The 23776-nt window shown below is 38.7% G+C and overlaps 1 protein-coding gene across 2 annotated transcripts; it reads left to right on the forward strand.

The window, feature by feature from the left end:
* The first annotated feature begins 1460 nt into the window (after positions 1 to 1460).
* On the forward strand, positions 1461 to 18344 carry ppm1f.S (protein phosphatase, Mg2+/Mn2+ dependent 1F S homeolog). Of its 2 annotated transcripts, XM_018244115.2 has the most exons (7): positions 1461 to 1810; positions 10123 to 10244; positions 12818 to 13017; positions 13507 to 13695; positions 15106 to 15249; positions 17167 to 17260; positions 17677 to 18344. In XM_018244115.2, exons 1-7 carry the CDS (start codon positions 1653 to 1655, stop codon positions 18072 to 18074), a joined length of 1305 nt encoding a protein of 434 aa, XP_018099604.1. In that variant the 5' UTR covers positions 1461 to 1652; the 3' UTR covers positions 18075 to 18344. The 2 variants fall into 2 exon arrangements, with proteins under 2 accessions (XP_018099604.1, XP_041436238.1); XM_041580304.1 differs by lacking the exon at positions 15106 to 15249 and having other exon boundaries at positions 1465 to 1810.
* Positions 18345 to 23776: the final 5432 nt, after the last annotated feature.

Genomic DNA, 23776 nt, shown 5'->3' on the forward strand with positions numbered 1-23776 from the left:
AATTTCAATCACCGCCAATGAGGGCATTCAAAAATAATAAGACTGTGAGCTCTTGTTTGCTTAGATCAGACCTAGGGGTAGCAAGAAACACAGCAGTTGTTGAGACCAGTGAAAAATTGTACTTTCCCCTGTCTAACATGCAATTGCTGTTCAAATTGCCAGCGAGGGGAAGTGATTTATCACTCACACAAAGGCACCCCGATAAAAATCAAAGGTTATTTTACTTGTTCCTCCACATTTGTTGTTTATGTGATAAAGTGCCCGTGTGGCCTACAGTACATGGGACAGACCTCCCGTATACATGAGCATAAGTCAGCCATTAAAACTAAAAAGACAGAACAAGCTGTGGCCTGTCATTTTATTGAGAAAGGACATGGAGTCCACCAACTAAAATATCAAGTGGTAGATGGGGTCCCTAAAATACATAGACGGGGAGATAGGACAAAGGAACTACTTAAAAGGGAAACCATGTGGATAAGAACGTTAGGTACACTTACACTGTTAGGTCTTAATAGGGAGTATGAGTTACACAAAATCTTTCAGTAATCAATTTTTAAAGTACATCATTTTAATTATTTAAATATTTTTTTATATCTTTTTCAGATTCTTGATATTTGGCCTGATGTGTTTAAGAACAAGTTCCAGTGATTTAACAGGATGAACCCATTACATAGTATATATAATATCACATATTGATTTTGCAACATTGTGCACTTTTATTAGCTAAAGGAAATTCAGCTGTGGTTTTTTTTTGTAAATGAATTAGCCGTTAGATGGCGCTGTGATGAAAGATATAAAATGTGTTCACTAATTGGCATTTAGTAGCTTGAGGAAAGGCTGACGTGAGCCTGAAACATCGCTGCTATATATCTGTCCAAATAGATAAAGGCCTTTTAAAGAAAATACTTCATGTGTGGTGCTGTCTACTTGCTGATTGCTGCCTGTTTAAGTTCACATTCACATAAAAATATAGAACAAGGGTTCACAAACTTTCAAGCACCACTGTAAGTAAAATTTTAGGGAAGATAGTTAAGGTGATGTCCTGCTTGTGAGAGTGAGGGGCAGCAGTTGGGTCTTGCCCAGGACTTGCCCGGGACCAGCCAAGTTCTTAAACGGCCCTGAGTAACATTACAGCTTCGGCTGATTGTGAGTCTGTACACATCACACTGCATCCCCTCCGCAGCCATAAACAAATGAACTGAAACTCACTGCAGCCACAATTCTACATTCAAACACAGTGTCGGACTGGCCCACAGGGATACCCAGTGGGCCCAGGCGTCAGTGGGCCCTCATGCTGCTAAACATTTGGCCTATTTCATGGTCATTCCCTATTTCTATGAGAACAAAGTGGCTAAATAGATGGAATAACTGATTATAGTATGTAAAAAGATTAGGAGAGGAAGAATAATAGTACTACGAGGGCCCTTTGTCTAAGATTTATTGGTGGGCCCCTGGTATCCCAGTCCGACACTGCACAAACATTCCCATTTTTCAACATTCAACAGCAGCTCCCCAGAACTAAACAGCCCAAGTTTGTGACATCATTCCTTCCCGCCCACTGTTTGATCACGTGGGTGTGACGTCGCGACTTCCTCAAAGCTAGTGAATTGTAGTGTTTTCCATAGAGAGTGTTGCTCCCTCTCAGCCAGAGCATGGAGCATAAGGACGGGGCCCTTCGGGAATGCTTGCTTGCTCTCCAGCGTGACCTCCCCGCGCGAGGCGAACAGCTGCGACCTCAAAGCCGCTATGTGAGCCAAGCGGAGGCTGAAGGGGAGCTCACCGAGGTGTTGCTGAAGTTCTTAAGAAACAGGTGAGCACGCCCCATGCTGACACACTGACAGGACTACGAACAGCCTGTTCCCACATGTGCTACTGTAGTTACAGCCCTGTGTGTGGGGCAGACAGTCAGTGCTTGAGTTGGACCAGGGGATGGCTTTCTAGTGAGTGTTGCTTATGTGGGATATTGTTGTCAGATTGTATGTTGTGTCCGACCCCTCACATTCTACTCCCAATGCTGCCAACTCAGCTTTCCCCCATGCTTTCTCACTTAGTCACTTATAATGTATGTAAGTGTCCATAAACCCCTCACACTCTCAATTCTAGGGGTGCAGTGTGGCTGTTCACTCCACTGCTGTCTGTATATAAGAGCATGGATTTGTGGATATTTTTTTTATAATGCATGCAGACCCTTCCAAACTCCCCTACAGCTTTTAATGAACTACTCTCAGCTTTTGTTGGAGGGTCCAGGGAGTTGATGCTAGACAAAAGCTGGAGACCTACTATTTAGTTTGTCAAGGGAGTTAGAACATACTGTATGGAGTGGCCGCCTTCCAGTCGAGGAGAAGCTGGTCTTGTACCGTTCTAGTCAGTGGCGTAACTAGATATTACTACTAGGCGCCACAGAAAATTATTTTTCAGGCCCCAAAAGCCTAGAGGTTGACCTATTTTACCAATATTTATTGAAATTCTATATGAATTAGGTCCCGTATACCTCCTGGGCCCCCCTGCAGCCGCAGGGTCTGCTTCCTCTATAGTTACGCCCCTGGTTCTGGTATAATGTAATTATAATGTTCCCCTCCTTGCAGTGCATTCACTCATACAAGTGTAGGTCTGTGCTGGCAAATATTTACTTAATAAAGGAGAAATAAACCCCCCCAATAAGAAAAGCCTCTAACAATTACCCCAGATCAGGGGTGCCCAAAAGGTAAGTCAAGATCTACCAGTAGACCTTTAGCTGGTGATCAGTAGATCTTAAGACACTGTCAACAATCAGCTTGTCTAAATCACCTTCCTGTTTCATGCTTTTCATTCAGATATTTATTATGTTACGGTTACATAAGAAATAGTCTGTTAAATATAGCAATATCATTTTTCCTTAAATTAATATAATATTTAAGCAATATTTTCCATGGAACAGAATGCTAACAATGCTTTTATGCATGTAGATCATAATCGGACACCATCACTAAAAGTAGACCTCACATGGGCACTCCTGTCCTAGATAGTCCCCCCCCTCCCTGCTTCCCCCACATAGTTTGTTACCCCTGAAAGTGCCCCTAACACTTTGCTCATGCATCTGTTCTAAATAAGAGCAGCAGAGCTCATCTTCAGGATCTCCAGGCTTCTTAGGGTCCTCTTCCTTCCCTTCAGCAATTTTCAGCACTTTTGCGCAGTTGCTACGAACGGACAGACTGCTCAAACTGCACATGCACCAATACAGCTCTCACTTACAGAAGAAGACGAAGATCCTGAAGGTGTCGCCCATGTGCTCAGCTGAGCTTACTCTGCTCCGATACATGAGCAAAGTATTAGGGGCACTTTGGGGGTAACAAACTATGCGGGGTGAGTATCTAGAGTAGTAGGTAGAGGCTTTTCTTATTGGGGGTTTTTAGTTCTCCTTTAAATACAGTTGTGTTAAAAATAAAAGCAATGTGTTTAAAAAAGTGAATAAAGCTCAAAATCCTTATAAAAACTTTTATTTCCATACACGCAAATGTATTGGGAACACTGCACATTGTATTCAAAATCAAAACATGAAGAAAATGATCACATTTCTGTTATTCCTTTACAGAAAGTAAAGAAGTGGGAATATTAGGCTGTTAAAAAAAACCTCAAACATTCACTGTATAAACTGAAAATGTTTCAAGATTTTGCTTTCCTTTGAATCACTGAACTGATATTTAGTTGTATAAGCAGTGTTTCTGAGAACTGCCAACTTATGGCACCTGTTACATTCCACAATTCTTCTGCATTTCTTGGTTTTGCCTCAAAAACAGCATTTTTGATGTCACCCCACAAGTTTTCTATTGTATTTAGGTCCTGGGATTGGGCTGGCCACTCCGTAACTTCAATCTTATTGGTCTGAACCAAGATGTTGCTCATTTACTGGTGTGTTTGGGTCGTTGTCTTGTTAAAACACCCATTTCTAGGGCATTTCCTCTTCAGCATAAGGCAACATGACCTCTTCAAGTATTTTGATGTATTGAAACTGATCCATGATTCCTGTTATGAGATAAATAGGCCCAAAATCATAGTATGAGAAACATCCCCATATCATGATGCTTGTGCCACCATGCTTCATTGTCTTCACATTGTACTGTGGCTTGAATTCAGTGTTTGGGGTTCATCTGACAAACTGTCTACAGTCCCTAGACCCAAAAAGAACAATCTTGTTTTGATCAGTCCACAAAATTTTGCGCCATTTCTCTTTAGGCCAGTCAGTGTGTTCTTTGGCAAATTGTTACCTCTTCAGCAAGTCTTTTTTCATCAATGGGACTTTGTGCGGGCTTCTTGCCGATAGCTTGGCTTCATATAGACGTCTTCTAATTGTAACAGTATCACAGGTAACTTTAGACCTTCTTAGATCTTCCTGGAGCTGATCATTGGCTGAGTCTTTGCCATTTTGGCTATTCTATACATTCGAATGGTAGTTTTCCGCTTTCTTTTAGGTTTTGGTTGCCATTTTTAATCATTTAACTGAGCAGCCTATCATTTTTTACATGTCTTGATATGTTTTCCCCTCTCCAATCAATTTTTAATCAAAGTACTCTGTTCTTCTGAACAATGTCTGGAATGACCCATTTTACTCAGATTTTCAGACAGAAATGCACTATAAACAGCATGCACAACATTTGCTGCCTTCCTTCCTGTTTTTTTCACAGAATGAATGACCTCACTAATTGTACACCACACTGCTTTTATTTACAAAAAGCTATTATTATTTTGAACACTGCTAATATTTTGTATAAGCCTCAATTAATGCTTCAATTACACAGAATCAGCAGCATGCATGCCATGACTGTTAGGTCTGTTGGTTTCTATTATCCTATTAGTAAATTATTTGCCATGTAGAAATCTAATTTCAACCAACACAGTGATTGATCAGGTAGTGATGTCAGACTATTACATTTTATAATATACTGCAGGGCTGTCCAACTGGCAGCCCGTGTGCCAGATGCAGCCCGCATCCCCCCTTGTGTGGCCCTCCACATGAATGTCTGCCTGCTGTGTCTGCTTACCATGTGTAATCTTTAAAAGGTATCACTACAGAGATTTACTGGCCCCTGCATTGTTTAAACCTCAAATTCAGACTGTAATGCCCTGTATTCTTCCCACATGTAATCCCCCCTCTGCATTGTTTACAGTGGGTGTGGTTTAAAAAGGGGAGTGGTCAACACTGACTTCCATTATCGGCCCTCCACCGTGTAGGCAAGAAAATATTCGTCCCCTCGGTACCACAGAAGTTGGACAGCACTGATATACTGGACCAAAATATTGGATAGCTGCAGGGAACCATAGAATATAGTGGTGTCTAGCAACTTCAGCCAGGGTCCTCTCTCTCTCTGCATGGAGATGGAGTTTTCGGGTGGTCCTTGTGTTTGCAGGGAGTAACCTTCGTGCGCGTGTGTGTAGGTGTGCGTGTGTGCGCCAGAAATAGGGACAAGAGGGTTTCATTAAATGCAGCTGTTAGAATTGATACAATAGTTGCTAATATTCCCTTAGATACTGCTGAGTAATGTATCAACTAATTGTATTAATTAAATGTAGCACATTGTAACAGTTCAGAATCTACTCCTGGATCACTGAGCTGCCAGGCAACAGAGACAGGACAAGTGTGATGTCCTAAAGCTGCCTCACAAGGTGAAGAGTGCTGCACTGGGGTGTGTGCAAGGCAGCCATATGCTTACACTATGCTGTTGTGTCGGCAATAAGGCATGTATTCTTAAAGGGGTGGTTCACCTTTCAGTTACCTTTTAGTATGTTAAAAAAAAAATGGATAGTACTAAGTAACTTTTCAATTGGTCTTCTTTTTTTTTTTATAGTTTTTGAACTATTTGCCTTTTTCTTCTGATTCATTTTTTATCTTTCAAATGGGGATCACTGACCTGATTTAAAAAAAACAAATGATCTGTAAAGCGACAAATGTTTTGTTACTACTACTTATTTTACTCCTTTTTCCAGTCCGGTCACCTCCTATTCATATTCATATTCTCTTATTCAAATCAGTGCATGGTTGCTATGTTAATTGTGACCCTATCAATCAGATTGCTTAAACCGCAAACTGGAGAGCGGTTTAATTAAAAAGCTAAATAACTTTAAAAAAAAAAATACAAATACTAAAAAAAAAATGAAGTTGCATATTGTCTCAGAATATCACTCTCTACATCATACTAAAAGTTAACTCAAAGGTGAACAACCCCTTTAACATGCTCTGTTCTTCTGCATTTACTAACATGCATGATTGAAAGATATGCAAGTTGGTTTTGTTGGTAGAAGCACTCATGAAATATAGTTGCATTATATACCTCCTAAAACACAAGTGACTTTCAAAGTTACCTTTTGTGCTGCTTTAAGCAAATTATCCCCAAAAGCCTTACTAGAGTTATTAAGCAAATCCACATCCTCTAGCTGCTTACTTGGGCTATATAGGAGAGCCGTTTGATTGAAAGAACGTCCTATTGCACGGTTCCTATTGCAAGGTGCAGTCTAGGCTTGTCTTATTGGCAGGGCATCCAATGACGTGGCTGACCAGATAATAGCAATTTTATTTTATTAAATTCTACTGAAATAAAATTAATGGATGTATCAAACCAAAAGTTATATACAAGAAAAGGGATTTATACTCTTAGAACCGGCTGAGTACTACTTAAATATTTATATCAACATGTTCAAAAGTTCATGGATTGCATCAATTTAAGGCCAAAACAGAGCAAAAGTGGCAGTGGAGACGAATAAACCAGCTACAAAAACTGAATAAGGTGCAATTTTAAAATGAACATTTGAGGCCAATTTATCAATAATAATTTTTTCCCCTTATTTATCAATGCATTTTGCAGAAAATTTCCTGTGTGGGAAAAAATGAATCGTACACATTTTTCTTATTTTGCGCCTGGAAATCTTCTTCTGAATTTTGCCCGAAAACAACTAAATCTTCAGATTATTGCACGAAACCCAGTGCAGATCAAGATATCATCAGGACTTCTCCCATTGACTTATATGCAACCTTGACAGGTCTGAGATGCCGGAATTTCTGCATTCTGAATTTTTCCATCCTTGGGGTATAATAAATCCCAAAAAATTCAAGTTTTATTTTTCTCCACTAGAAATTCGGATTTTATTGTTAAAAAAACAAACAAAGACATTTTTCAGGTTTTTGGCATTCGGAGTTTAATAAATAAACCCTTGATGTGCAAATTCTGCTGGTGTGCCCCGTCATGCGTCGTTTGCTCTGCATGTCCCCTGCCCTTGTATGCTAGTATTGAGTTGGGCTTTAAAGGTGGGGCTCAGTCGTTTGATCATATTTTTGAGCTTTCCTTTTCATTGTACACCAAACATGTTTATAGATACTTTCTGCTCATAAAATTAAAATTTGTTTACTGATTCACAATGATAGCAACATTTTACCTGTGGAAGAAAAATAAAGTTTTGCTTGATCGACTATTCCATTATTAAAAAGTGGTAGTCAAATCAGAAGAAACAATAATTCAGTGAGATCCTGACACACAAAAAAGGTAGAAGGGGCAGCTACCTGAAGAGACCTGCCTTGCATTGCTGCAGCCTGCCTATCCCTCTTGTAATCTTCATGCTTGGCATTCCAACCATAAAATACTCCCTTGTAGCAGAGCTTTGCTGCTTTGGGCAGCTGCAACAGACCTTGTATCTCTTTACCAGGGAGTGGAGAGTGGCAGAGGCTCAGTGTGGCATCATTTATACAAATATCAATTTAAAAAAGTCATGTTAAATGGATGTTAATAACCTAATGTTTTGTATGATTTACACAGCTGGAACATGATTTTTTGATGGAGGTTTGCCACTGGAGGACACTGATTTATTAAATTCTGAGAATTCATTCTCATCCCTCCTTTTATAAATAAACAGAATTATTGACTTCTGATAAAATTGACCTGTAAGTGAATGTGACAGGGGATGATGAGTTACCACCAGTGTAACAAATAATAATCATAAATGCAAATATTGTAAACAGAAATGTAAAGACTCTGTGTGCACAGTAACCTCTCCCTATTTGTATTTGTGAATCATTAGTTTTCAGAATTCAACTTTTGCTTACAGTAACAGTTTGCTGCGGCCAACTACATGTCCCATTGTTCTCAAGAAACTAACAAACATAACAAATGTGATATTTCTGAACTCTGTGTCTCTGCTCTTTTGCACCCACATTCACTCCCACCAGTAGTTAGATACAGGCTTCCTGTGTAAAAGAACTAAAGCTGCATAAACAGACTTCCTGCCTTTTGCTGTTTCCTAAATGACTTCCCCTCTTCAATGATATTGTTTCATTCTGATTAGACTATATACACACACACACACACACACACACGAGTCCTCTGCACTCAACCCATTATCAAAATATTTAAGACAGAGACATTTTGTGCATACTGCTACTGAAAATGCCTTACCCTTTAAACAGGGATTGTTTGTCCATATATTGCAATATATTTAAGCTGGCCAACTACGTCAAAGTCATCCCATATCTTGCCAGTTCTATGCTCAATTTTATCTGATTCATTAAGAATTCTATTGCTTCATTTTACAAAGGGACTAAGTTTTACCTGCAACTTACTAGCTGCTTTCAAAGTAAAACTCCCAAACTTGGCTGTCCTTTTATTAGACACCAGTGGGATCACCTGACTATAGCTGGGAAGGGTGGGAGCTACAACATGGAGCTGGCCACTGCTCCTGTATAACTATAAGAATTCTATTGCTTCATTATACACCCCCGCCTAATGTTTTTAAATAATAGTGGTGAGCACAACTTTCCCTTGTTTGTTATAGTTTATACAGTAGCAGTGACCAGCTCCATGTTGTAGCTCCCACCCTTCCCAGCTATAGTCAGGTGATCCCACTGGTGTCTAATAAAAGGGCAGCTAAGTTTGGGAGTTTTACTTTGAAAGCAGCAAGTAAGTTGCAGGTAAAATTTAGTCCCTTTGTAAAATGTATAATGAAGCAATAGAATTCTTAATGAATCAGATGAAAATTGAGCATAGGACTGGCCAGATATGGGATGACTTTGACGTATTTGGCCAGCTTAAATATATTGCAATATATGGACAAACAATCCCTGTTTTGTTTAAAGGGTAAGGCATTTTTCAGTAGCAGTATGCACAAAATGTCTCTGTCTTAAATATATTGATAATGGGTTGAGTGCAGAGGAATCTTGTATTTGTCTATATGTATTTTGTGGTCACAGCCTCATTGCACCCCCGCATGTATGTATTTATGTGTATATATGTATTTATGTGTATATATATATATATATATATATATATATATATATATATATATATATATATATATATATATTTATATTTATTAATAGAATTTTTGAAATTGTCAGGTAGGGAGTAATAGTTAGTCTGATTTGACCACATGTGTGAATGGCATATAATGTCTGCCCAATATCTATCCCGATTCATTTTTTGTTGGGCAAGGAATGTGTTTTTCTGTTGATGCAGCCCTGACCCAATTGGTCTCAGCTGCCCCCTATTATGATCGGATTGTTGACCTGTGGGCCAAACTATTCAATCAGGCCCACTGGCCCCATTGACATAAATCTGTATGTTCATTGTATTTACCCATATATTATACCACACTACAGAATATGCTTAAGCTTTATAGATATAGGTATGGGACCTGTTGTACAGAATGCTCAGGACCTGGGGTTTTCTGGATAACGGATCTTTCTGTAATTTGGATCTTCATACCTTAAGTCTACTAGGAAATCATGTAAACATGAAATAAGCCCAATAGGCAGGTTCTGCTTCTAATAAGGATTATTTATATCTTGGTTTGGTTCGCGTACAAGGCACTGTTTTATTATTACAGAGAAAAAGGAAATCATTTTTAAAGATTTTGATTATAATGGACACTATGGGAGACAGCCTTTCCATTATTCGGAACTTTCTAGATAACGGGTTTCCGGATAACTGATCCCACACCTGCACATGCCAATAATATCTGAATGGCTTAAAAAGTTAGAATATAAAATATAATTTGTGCCAAAGACCAGGCAACGTTTTGGGCACCTGCCCTTTATCAAGCCTCAGACATTGCACAACCGTTAAAGCTAAATGTATTCTAAATATTGAATGCATCTGTTGACAGTGTTACACCGTTACATATTGCTGCCTTCCTGACCCAGACTGTTGTCCATCAAACACTGCAAGGAGACCTGTCTTCATTTGCAAAGAATGAGACACAAGAATCAACAGAAGAGAATGTGGAGCGTGAGTATCATAAAACTGTAGTTCCATACTGAAAGAAACATGTGGGCATAGTTTAATGTAGAACAGGGACATGCCTTCTGGGAAGTGAATTGTACATTCTGCAATTTGCTTTTTAGCCCCTGAAATGAAGGCTATTGTGATACTAAACTCTATAGTTAGTATACATATGGGCATATATAATTTATGTGAAAGTATGGAGGGGTGTGTATATGGATGCTGGATTTTCATTTGGAGGGGTTGAACTTAATGGACTTTGTCTTTTTTCAACCCGATGTAACTATGTTAAAAAAAAAGGCTTTAGTTCCTCACATTTTTATGCAATCTTTTTGTTTAACCCACTGAATTAAAGCTCAAAGTCTGCAGTTCAACGGCATCTGAGTTGTTTAAAATTAATTGTGGTAATGTACAGAACCAAAATTGGTAAAAAGTTGCCTCTGTCCAAAGATTTATGGGCCTAACTGTGTGAACATTTTAAACTTTAGCATGTCTTAGTTAACAGGCATTATATTCACTGCTTATAATATTTCCTGATTTCTTATCTGCGCTGGTTTATTTGTGCAGCCTGGTTTAGGGAGTCTCCCCAAGTTGCTCAATAAGAATTGAGCCAATTGTGTGTGCAACTCTAGCACCCTCTTGTGTATGAAAGCAAAACACCAGCTACTGGAAAGTGTAATTCGGTGGCCTGTAAATATAAAATATTCCACTATCCAAATAATCCTATATCCTGTAATAAACAGTTATATGAACAATATATACATGTAGGTTAAGGTGAATTGACTTTTTTTTTTATAATTATGTAGTTGAATATTCCTATTTAACCTCCTAATATAAACTGTTTGATTGTGGTCTGGTGACACCACTTAGCTGTTGCATGATGAGGATGGCACCACCTCTAGCCTAATACTTTGCCAGGATATAGTTAGGTATCCGTGTGTAGGCATTACTGTACTGTGCTCCAAAACAGAGAGCAGATAGTCAATAATCTGGGGGGTTTGTTTGGTCATAAATGACCCCTAAGAAATCTGGACAGTTCACATCTTAATCCTGGTCTTTGGCTAACAGGATTCTTCCTACCACAATGAAATTTTCAGTAAGCATTTAAATTCAGAAAATTCAGGTGTGTGAATTTTATTGTAAGCTTTCCAGATCAAAAGTTTATCTGGGAAAGCACAAGAAGTTTATACATTCCAGCATTTTAAAAGAGTCTTAAGTATGTCTGTTTAAAGGGGTTGTTCACATTTAAATGAACTTTAGTATGATGTAGAGAGTAATCTTTTGAGACAATTTGCAATTGTTTATTTATTATTTGTGTTTTTTGAGTTATTTAGCTTTTTATTCAGCAGCTTTCTTGTTTGCAATTTCAGCAGTCTGGTTTTTAGGGTCCAAATTACCCTAGCAACCGTGTATTCATTTGAATAAGAGACTGGAATATGAATAGAAGAGGCCTGAATAGAAAGTGGAGTAATAAAAAGTAGGAATAACAATAAATGTGTAGCCTTACAGAGCCTCTGTTTTTTAGATGGGGTCAGTGACCCCCATTTGAAAGCTGGAATGAATCAGAAGAAAGAGGCACATAATTCAAAAACTATATAACAAAAAAAAAAATAATGAAGATTAATTCAAACATTTTATTAATGTTAATATATATTAATATAATGTCCCAAATAAAAGGACGCTGTAGGAGTTTTAAAGCAGGGGTATCCAAAAGGTAGATTGGGATCTACTGGTAGACCTATAGCTAGTGATCAGTAGATCTCAAGACACTGTCAACAAACTGCTTGACTAAATTACCCTTCTGTTTAATTCTTTTCATTCAGATATTTATTCTATTATCGTTACAGAGATAGCTGTTTTTTGAATATAGTAATAAAAATTCTCTTATAAATCAGTATAAATAAGTCATATTTTCCATGGAACAAAATGCTAACAGTGATATTATGGATGTAGATTATAATGGAACAATATCACTAAAAGTAGACCCCGCATTAGTAAAGTATGGGCACTCCTGTTTTAAAGGGATCGTATTGAAACCAGTGATATGGAATAAGGGTTCGCCAGATTAACCTTTTAACTGCCAAAGAATTGCAGCCAATGTCTCTGGCTAATGTTACATTGTGCCAAGCAACATAGATTCAGTAATCCCAGGTTTAATATGATTCTGTTAATGGCCTGCCACACATGTAGTTAAAGGGTTAATATAGCATATGTTTTTAAATAATCTGTGTTTAACTGGAAACCAAGAAACGCAGTGTCCAGTTCACCCTTTTAATTGAAGATGCTTTAAAAACCCTAAAAGATACCTGATCATCATGGCCTGGGCCCACCAATTAGTGGGTAAACAGGGAAATGTAGAGACCAATAGCAGTCATTGGATCATGACTCAATCAATGCAACCTGCTTATTGTTAATATTGTATAGCAGCCCTTTAGATCCCTTTAATGTTTATGTGCACCCTCTTCATCTTTGCATGTTTGAATTGAAACAATTGTGTATCTGTGAAAATTGAGCTGTATGGTATGTTTATTACATTTGGATTTTACTTTGCTAACGCACTTTAAATGTCTCACTGTCAGTCCTGTGCTCAGAGTCCTTGTTTCATTACTGCCTTCAATGTCTGCAAGAGGTTGTCCTCCAGTGGCTGGAGCAGCTGCCCCCCTTGCCACCGTTTCCACGGGAGATCTGTGTTTCTGTCCATGCCATCCGAAACACCCGCAGGAAAATGGAGGATCGACATGTCATTCTGCAAGATTTCAACACACTCTTTGGCATAAAGGTATTCTTTGAGCTCATAAGTATTGATCCTTGGCAGCTGCATTATTTGTATTGCAGTAATTCATTTGCATAAAAAAACTGCTCTAGCCAGATGAACGTATTAGTAATTCTGCACCCTTTTGATAATGTATAGAATAATTCCCTACTCCATTCCCCAGCACTGATCTCCTCTGCCACACTGTTGAGGCTGCAATGGATTTTCTATGCAAATATCACCTCATTTGTAATGCATTTTATTTAAAACCATTATGAAAATGGTGTAATTATAAATGATTACAAATCTCAAAGGGTATATTAAAAATAAATAAATAAATAAACACCCTGATAGATAATAAAAGAACCTGATCTAAATACTCTTAAAGTAGTTAGATGTCCATGTGTGTTTCTGCTGACTGACTAATATTTTATTTAAAAAACATCCATCATATTGGTGTACCATATGTATGGAAGATCCTTTACTGCAGAATGACTATCATATTTCTCTCTATAGGACAGTATTCCAAGATCATACTTTGCTGTGTTTGATGGACATGGGGGAGTGGATGCTGCCAATTATGCATCCACTTACTTACATGTGAATGTTGCACGTCATGAGAGACTCGAGCAGGATCCAGCACAAGCCCTCAGGGAGTCTTTCCAAAGGACAGATTCCATGTTCCTGAAGAAAGCAAAAAGAGAGGTATTTGTTCGAAATGCTCTGGGAAGGGTAATTATGGTAGCTGACTTGACTTGTTCTGATTCTTAAAGCTTATAAAGCAGCCGTTGAATGCTTTATTACTGTCTTCTTGATATCTTTATAGCAGTAATAATCTCACATAATAATTATAATAAGCTGTATATCTGGGATTCGATGGTTCCATTTAAAAAGAAAAATTTACTATAGCACATAGACTGGGGCGATCCTGGCCTCTCTGCTGCCTGAGGCAGCAGCAGTTGCTGCTGCCCCACCTCCCCCTGGAAATTCGCTCTTAAAGTACCAGGAGCAGCATTTTTGCTGCCCCTGGTACCTAGTGGGGTGCTGTCGCCTGAGGCGACAGCCTCAATTCGCCTCATTGGCGAAGCACCCCTGCCTTAAAAGGCACCCATCCCTTAAAAATTAGGAATAGGTGCCTTAGGTGTGGGCCAATTGAGCCCTCACATCAGTTGGAGGAAACAAAAAAAAAAATTTTCTTTCACTAAAAATGCCCCTTGACAGAGTTTATCCGCCTGACACTGGTATTGAGCACCTGGTGTGGGTTGCCATTTTAGAGCACACGTATACACATAATAAGTGAGTGGCGAGAGAGCTCATTTTGCACATGCATGTGAAGTAAGCTTGGGGTACATGTACACCGCTACTACGTCACACTCATGCGCCTAATGAGCAAAAGGGGTTTGGGGTAGTGCAGATAAACTGTTGTTTTATTGGGAAAAAACTAAACTATGGTACTTTGGAAATCAATAATTAAACAGAGCTTAATTGACTAATGTAGGTGCAAAATTTGCCCAGTCCATTGGACAGCCTCCAATTAGATCTTGGCTGTATTTTCTAACTTGTAGCCAACAGGTCAAAACTAATTGTCATTTGTTATTGGCAACTGCACTTGTGAAAAGTATCACCTACGTTAGCAACCCTTTGGCCTTTTATTATGCACTGGTTAAATTTTTTTTAAAATAAGCCTAATACATAATAATAATAATAATAATAATAATAATAATGAAAAACCTATTACATTATGCTTTGATATTACACTACCTTTAAATTGAGTTACAGTTTCACTTTAAAATTAAATAAAAAAAGAATATTTATAATATTTTCGTGAGTTAGGATGCTCTGACCTAGCAGGCAACATGTCTTAATTTATATTTGTTTAGCATTTGCTTAATTTAATAATACAGGTTCCTTATTTTGGACATTAGCAGACAGAAGTGTATCAGTCTTGCCCCACATGTTTCTAAGTAACAAGTTGACAATAGTTGTATAGAACCATACACAAATTAGTTATTGAAGACAATGGCCATGTTTCTTTTATTTTGTTTTAAGACTGGAGTCCCTGGCCATAGATTTTTTTTTTTTGGTGATTTATATTTACTCCCGTCCTGTTTTTAGCGGTTGCGGAGTGGCACAACAGGTGTGTGTTTCCTTCTGGAGGGAGATCGCTTACATGTGGCCTGGCTAGGAGACTCTCAAGTCCTCCTTGTACGTCAGGGTAGTCACATGACACTGATGGATCCCCACAAACCAGAGAGAAAGGTATACTATACAATCGGGTTTCTGCTGTACTGATGTGTCTTGACCTACCTAGACACAGGGTCCCTGATCATTCTCTGTGTGTCCTGTTTCTGAATTTTCAGGGTATAGTGATGCCCAGAGATAAACCCTACTACATACTGCTATCTCTCTGCTACCTTTCATCCCTAAACTACTTGAGTGCCTAGTCTACAACCAACTAACCTCATTTCTCTCTGACAATAACCTGCTGGACCCCCTACAATCTGGTTTTAAGCCACAACACTCTACTGAAACTGCCCTGACCCAACTAACTAATGACCTTTTAACCGCTAAAGCCGACAATCATTTCTCACTACTTATACTGCTTGATCTCTCAGCTGCATTTGACACTGTAGATCACCCTCTCCTCCTCCAGTCCCTCTATTCGCTTGGCCTTCGTGACACAGCCCTGTCCTGGTTCACTTCTTACATCACCAATTATTCCTTCAGTGTCTCCTACAAAGGAGTAGCATCTTCTCCCCTACCTCTTTCTGTTGGGGTTCCTCAAGGCTCTGTCCTGGGACCCTTACTATTCTCATTCTATACTTCCTCCCTCGGCAAATTAATCAACTCGTATGGTTTACACTACCACCTCTATGCTGGCGATACTCAGATCTATCTCTCATCTCCTGATCTCAACCCAGAACTCCTAACTCGCGTCTCCTCCTGCCTGCCCGCTATCTCTACCTTGATGTCGCAACGCTACCTTAAATTAAACCTCTCTAAAACTGAAATGGTTCTCTTTCCTCCAACTAACACCAGTAACATCCCGGAAGTATCCATCATAGTTAACAATTCCACTATCACCCCCTCTCCCCAGGCCCGGTGCCTTGGGGTTAGCCTAGATTCTGCCCTGTCATTCACTCCTCATATCCAGTCACTAATTCAATCATGTCAAAACATATCCAAAATACGATCATTCATCACCCAAGATGCTGCCAAAATTCTTATTCACTCTCTCGTCATATCACGTCTAGACTACTGTAACTCTTTTAATTGGCCTTCCCCTCCAGAGACTGTCACCTCTCCAGTCCATAATGAACACTGCTGCAAGGCTCATACACCTCAGCAACCACTCCTCCTCTGCCACGCCATTCTATCAATCCCTGCACTGGCTTCCGCTACCTTTCAGAATCAAATTCAAAATAATGACCCTGACATTCAAAGCACTTCATAACTCTGCCCCACCCTACATCTCTGAACTCATCTCTATATACTCACCCAACCGCTTACTACGCTCCTCTACTGACCTGCTTCTCAACTCTTCTCTCATTACCTCCTCACATGCTCGCATTCAAGACTTTGCAAGGGCTGCACCCCTCCTCTGGAACTCTCTCCCATGGTCTGTCCGACTTTCTCCCAACCTTTCTGCTTTCAAGAAATCTCTGAAAGGGCACTTCTTTCGAGAAGCCTACCCTCACTCTGCTTAAGTACCAAACGCAACACCACATACAGTACCACATTTCTCACCCACTTAATTCGATGTTGCCCCTTCCCACACCTTGTGTATTACTCCCTTCCCTTTAGAGTGTAAGCTCTTTCTGCAAAGGGCCTTCCTCACCTTTTGTACCGCTATTGATTGTGATGTAACTCCCTATTTTCTATATATGGAATTCATGTGATTTTAGATGTATAATCACATTTACTTTACAGTGCTACGCAATATGTTGGTGCTATATAAATACATGTTAATAATACTGCCGCTGTTGCAGAACTACAGCTTTTCATATTTTTACCAGGAGAAATTATTGTAGCTCAACAGCTGGAATGCTGCAAGTTCTCTATCCCTGTTTTGCTTACATTTTTCCCTTCTCAGGCTTCTCTTGCTTGTATTCTGTAGTTTACCCAGCCTATTGCCTCCTATGCGTGCTATATCATGCAGCTCTTGTACATTTACAGGATGAACGTGAGAGAATTGAATCTCTTGGAGGCTGTGTGGCTTTTATGGGATGCTGGAGAGTAAATGGTACACTTGCTGTATCCAGAGCTATTGGTGAGTTGTCGGATGTAATAAATATTGCGAAAAAATCATTTCCACTTACAGTAAATGAGCCAGAGTGAGCTTGGTGGACTGTTGTAATATTTACTTCATATCTCTTGCATGTTCCTCTTTTCTTCTTACTATTAAGCCACAAGGCCCTGATTAGTTAGACAACAAAAACAATATACTAAAGAAAAAGCTGTATCCATAAACCATGTAACAATACCTTGTGAACATTTTGGCTTTTTCTGCTGGTATGTTACATTACTGGGCTCTATGACATTTTGGGGGGAGTTTGTTTTTTTTAAATTATTGACTAATTTCTTCTGTAGCGGCAATGCTTTATTATATAACAGTACAGCCTCTATACTTTAGAACCACATCATTTTGTATTCTCTAATCTTTCTTTCTCCATGTGCTTCTGTCAGGTGACATTGACCAGAAGCCTTTTGTGTCTGGCGAAGGAGACGTTACTTCTCACATACTCAGTGGAAAAGAGGACTTTTTGGTGTTGGCTTGTGATGGATTTTATGACACTGTGTCACCACCAGAGGTCCCTGGGTTGGTTTTGGATTATCTACAGGAGAGTGGGGGAAATTGGCAACATGTTGCAGAGAGGCTGGTGACTGTAGCCAAAGAAGGTGGTTCCAGTGATAACATTACAGTGTTGGTAGTATTTTTACAACACCCACAGAAATTACTGGATGATATCCAGGCACAAGGCAGTGTGGAAGGACAACCTCTGTTCGATTTTGGTGGTGAGATAGTGGAGGTCACATCAGAAACCATGAAAGGGGAATTTTTAAGTCACTTAGGGAAAGCATGACAAGGTTTGCAGAAAGTAATCCCAATGCAATGTTTATAAACTAACCTGAAATACAGTCATATGAAAAATTTTGGGATCCCCTCTCAGCCTGCATAATAATTTACTCCACTTTCAACATAAAAGATAACAGTGGTATGTCTTTCATTTCCCAGCAACATCATAGTACAGTGTCTTCTGAACAAAGATTTTTTGTGAAGCAGTATTCAGTTGTAATGTGGGGTACCCTTGTAATTTTGCTAATTTGAATGCATGTAACTGCTCAATACTGATTACTGGCAACACCAAATTGGTTGGATTATTTTGTTAATCCTTGAACTTCATAGACAGGTGTGTCCAATCATGAAAAAAAGGTATTTAAGGTGGCCAATTGCATATTATGCTTCTTTTTGACTCTTCTCTGAAGAGTGACGGCATGGGATCCTCAAAGCAACTCTCAAAACTTCTGAAAACAAAGATTTTTCAGTATCGGGATTTAGGGTAAGGCTACAAAAAGCTATCTCTGAGATAGCTCTCAGTTTCAACTTCAAGGAATGTAATCAGGAAATGGAAGGCCATAGGCAAAGTTGCTGTAAAGGTAGGCCAAGAAAACAGGAGCAGCATATGCAGAACATTGTGAGAATGGTTACAGACAACCCAAAGATCACCTCCAAAGACCTGCAAGAACATCTTGCTGCAGATGATGTACCTGTACATCGTTCTACAATTCAGCACAATTTGCACAAAAATATCTGTATGGCAGGGTGATGAGAAAGAAGCCCTTTCTGCACTCACACCAAAAACAGTTGCTTGTTGTATGCAAAAGCTTCATTGAAAAGCCAGTCATTTTGGAACAAAGTGCTTTGGACTGATGAGACAAAAATTGAGTTATTTGGTCATAACAAAAAGTGCTTTGCATGGCAGAAGAAGAACACTGCATTCCAAGAAAAACACCTACTACCTACTGTCAAATTTGGTGGAGGTTCCATCATGCTACTGGGCTGTGTGGCTAGTTCAGGGACTGGGGCCCTTGTTAAAGTCGAGGGACGAATGAATTCAACCCAATATCGACAAATTCTTCAGGATAATTTTCAAGCATTCACAAAGTTGAAGTTACCCAGGAGTTGGATATTCCAACAAGACAATGACCCTAAACACACTTGGAAATCTACAAAGGCATTTATGCAGAGGGAGAAGTACAATATTTTGGAATGACCGTCACAGTCCCCCGACTTAAATATCATCGAAAATCTATGTGATGATTTGAAGCAGACTGTCCATGCTCAGCAGCCATCAAATTTAACTGAACTGGAGAGATTTTGTATGGACAAATAGTTAAAAATAGCACCATCCAGATTCCAGACACTCATCAAAGGTTATAGGAGGCGTCTAGAGGCTGTTACATTTGCAAACGGAGGCTCAACTAAGTATTGATGTAATATTTCTGTTGGGGTGCCCACATTTATGCACCCGTCTAATTTTGTTATGATGCATATTGCATATTTTCTGTTAATCCAATAAACTTTGTCACTGCTGTTTCCATAAGGCATGTTATATATTAAGAGTAAGTTGCTCAGCCACTGATAAACAAAACTCCAAAGAATTGAGAGGTTCCCACACTTTTTGATATGACTGTACAACATGCATCAGTAAGCTGTTTCTAATTTTCTTTAGGGCAGGTCAAATGAGAAGGTTTGGTATTGCAAAAGTGCAACCTGTCAGATCTTGCTGTCCTGACTCTACATTATTTTTAACCTCTATTTTTCCACATGGACATTTTACTGGGGGAAAGACAGGCCTTAATTAGCACAGCATGGCAGAATAAGAAGCCAGATAATATTAAGTCTTATTAACCCTGCTGGAACCAATTTCTTCATAAATCACCAGAAGATGTTGTCATTCACATCTTCTGGGTGCATTCTGGAAGACTGACAGAACCCTGCTAATCATTTTAAGAGCATCACTCTCCTGTTACATATCTGTAAGACTCTTCTGGATTCTTAATCTACCTCTATGGCAGTAATAGGAGGCTAGCAATAAGATTTGTATATGTTAAGTCTGCCTCCTTTTCATAGTGGCTTGTCTTAATTGTTTTTCTATTGCAACAGCTATGCAGAGGCTGCTCTCCTAGAACAGATCCAGCCTAATTATTTATAATCTGACTTTTTTTTTTTTTTTGGTCAAAAGTATCTCCCACCATACAACAGTATTAAAACAGCCCCATCATCATCATATGTTATAAGATTTGGGACCCCTGCCTCATCAGAATGTCCAAGCAGAGATTATGTACTCTTAATTGCTGTTGCACAATGTTATTTTAAAGAGAGAACTTTTTTGCATAATTTTTCTATGGGGAAACGTTCAGTGTTACAGTTTTATAATTATGAATAGTTTTATTTAATTTTTTAAATTGACCTCAGGCGGGTTGAATTTATTAGGGGAATTTCTGGTAGCTGGTGTGATGTCAAATTACTGATTTATGAAGCTATATAATGTGTTCAGTATTGTTGTTTGTAAAATAAAAGCATTTTGTATGTTGTATAATCTGTATTTGCCCCACAAGTTGTGTTTCAATAAACTTCTGCATACTCAGGCCACTTGAATGTACTTAAAAATATTTTGTATAGTAGGTCATGCTAATATTTCACACTTCAGAAATGATCACTTACCTTTCCGTTATTCAGTCTCGTCTGGGTTGACCAAATTGTATTGGTTTTCACGCCTCTAAACACACTCAGTTAAGGACAAACTGTTCATTGACCTTAATGAATTTAGTCAAGCATCTTTTTCAATGTATGGACTTCTAATGCCTGGTCGATTTAGCTACAGGCCTTAACAGGGTAAGTATTCGGTCATAGTTACTAATTACCTCACTTCCAAGGATATATCTCGGTTGTGGCCTTCAAAGGGTACATGATAGACTATTTTCTTTCAGAGATTGTGATGCCCCTAGCTAACACTTCTTTTTGAGAGCAAGCGAAAATATTCCCTCCTGGGAGAATATACTACCAATTTCTGTGCTAAATACTGTAGTAAGTTTTAGTGCAGCCTTGGGATATCAACAGTGACTTTGCAGCCAACTGTCAAAAACCCTGAAGTAAAAGACAGCTTAAAGGGCTACTTGTTGGTCAAAAACATTTTCTCTAATCAAAGGTGCAAACTACTAGAGCCTGCACTCCAGTTGGGTGTAACAGTAGTTTTGTTTTTTTAAATTGAGTCCACTAGCACTAAGACATCGGGACAAGAAATGAGCTCCTGGTTCAAATAACCATGTTGGGGCACAAACATGCATATAATGAGCGAATGCCACAACATGCTCATTATGCGCATGATATTAGAAGCTAATTATGCACATGCACTTCCGGTGCGAGTGTCTTAGAGCTGGCGGGGCCAATTTTTTTTTTTTTTTTTTTTTTTTTTAAACTGCTGTTACCCCTAACTGGAAAGGGTGCAATGTGGACTGCAACTCCTGCTGCTTTTTATCTGGCGCACCTGAATGATGAGAAATGGACAGGGGCCACCTATGTTGAATCTATGTTATCTTGAACACTTTCTAAAGCTTGCCATACAAGTTGCCAATAAAGGGGATCTTGAATAAAGTGCTGCCTAAAGCTGGCCATTAGTGATGGGTGAATCTGACGTGCTGCCAAAAATTCACCAGATGCATTGGTGTCTATGCGCAACAATTTTTTTTTTATTTTTTTTTTAACATGCAACAATTATTTTCACCCATTGGATTCTATAGACGTCTTTTTTCACAGCAAAACATGGCGAAGATTTTCCCTTATAACTACTGGCCATGCATGGTGAGCTCACAGATGCTGTGCAAAATTGTGCTGATTCGATTGTGTGGCCATAGGGTTGCCACCTTTTCTAGAAAAAAATACTGTCCTTCCTATAATATTTATCTTTTTTTCCCTATTAATAACATTGGGGTCAGCCATAATTTTTACCGGCCAGGCCAGTAAAATACCGGCCAGGTGGCAACCCTATTTGGCCATAAAGTCAACAATTGGTTCATAATTGCCACTTGACAAACAGTCTGAACAGGCACCACAACAACACACAGATGCAGGCCTTGATCTGACAGCAATATCAAACCTGACAGAGAGAGGTAGACCTCTTTGCTTGTTTGATTGCAATTAAGATCAAATCAAATATGGTTCGCATTTGTTTTTGATTAACCGTGTTCGGTAATAAACGCAATGCACATCTTATTGTTCGGGGAAAAGGTTTAGTTGTCAGTGCAAAACAAAGCAGGTTAGTTTCATCACAGAAAATCTGTTATGTTGCAGTGTTCCAAGATTCATCAAGACTGACATTCAATTGTTAACTCCATGCCTCACAATGGAATCACGCGGCACACCATTCTGCTGTCTGTCACTTTGACTCAAAAGCACTGCATATTTTTCTCCTGTATACCTTTGCATTCCTTTGTATAGCCATGCTTCCTCTGGCTTACAGCCTTGATCGAGCTTTACACTTCATGGTTAACCAAACGTATTGCACTGTAAATATGTTCTGCTATTATTCTTCTGTGCTCACATGAATAGAGGAGCCATCTCTGTAATTAAAAAAATCCACTAAAATGTTAAGCTGTTTCAAAAATATAGTGTTTCTCTTAATTTACGTTTTTAATATATATTTTTTTTCCAAAATTGTTTTTTTATTGAAAGTCCAGCTATGGATTTCACTTTTGTTAAGATACAATTGTGTTATTGGAAATTGTATATAAGTGCATGACTAATAAAATATTGTTTTACATAGAGGTCTTAAATTTTAGTTTTTTTTTAATCGTACATATTACCTGAATATATGCAAAATAAAAGCACATTAGGTAAAATCGAAAAGTTGTTCTGATGGGGTGGCGGTGTTCACACTTCTGTAATTACCACAACACCTACATAAGATAAGTACTGAAAAATTCATTTTCTGTTTTTGAAAAACCTTAACAACAAAATAAACAAGATGGTTGAAATAGAGTCAAACATGCCCATTATTCGTCTTGCGAGATATAGGTCACCCTCAATTACCTATGTTGGTGGACTCTGGGAGGCAGCTGTTGTTTACGTCAGATTGGAGTAAATTTATCAAAGAGTGAAGTTCCGCCACTAGAGTAAAATTCCGCAGCTCTCCATTCATTTCTATGGGATTTTGAAAGGCGTATTTATCAATGGGTGAAAGTTCACCCTTTGATAAATACGCCTATAAAAATCCCATAGAAATGAATGGAGAGTTGCGGAATTTCACTCTAGTGGCGGAACTTCACTATTAACTTTACTCTTTGATAAATATACCCCATTGTGGCTAGGATTAATGGATTTGTGCTTCGCAGGCCTCGCAGGCTTTCTAAGTCATACCACGGGGTGTAGCGGAAGGTAGATACTGCAAATTGTCTAATATCAGAGGGGAGACTTAAAATATATGTGGTCCAGGTGGTTTTTAATATATTTTTCACTGACAAAGTTGGTCTGGTTTAAACAATTTAAATCCCAAAATCTATAGTAAAAAAATATCAAACACTACTGTTTTTAATTTTGTTCATTTGTTATTTTTGAAACATTTTTGTTAAGCTTTTTCTTGTGTTTAAATATTATACTGATATTTTTGGTTAAAACTCACAAATTTGAGTCAGGAATAATCTATACTCGAATTTGAGATTTATCATACCTGAACCCTCAAACAACTTGAAATAGACTAATCGCCACCTAAAACCTGCCGAGTTC

The sequence above is a fragment of the Xenopus laevis genome, chromosome 1S, assembly GCF_017654675.1.
Source record: "Xenopus laevis strain J_2021 chromosome 1S, Xenopus_laevis_v10.1, whole genome shotgun sequence".
NCBI lineage: Eukaryota > Metazoa > Chordata > Amphibia > Anura > Pipidae > Xenopus > Xenopus laevis.

Coding starts and splice junctions, on each gene's coding strand:
- ppm1f.S (XM_018244115.2), top strand. CDS start 1,653: ATGGAGCATAAGGACGGGGCCCTTCGGGAATGCTTGCTTGCTCTCCAG. Junction 13,018..13,506: donor ACACACTCTTTGGCATAAAG/GTATTCTTTGAG, acceptor TTCTCTCTATAG/GACAGTATTCCAAGATCATA. Junction 17,261..17,676: donor TGCTGTATCCAGAGCTATTG/GTGAGTTGTCGG, acceptor TGCTTCTGTCAG/GTGACATTGACCAGAAGCCT.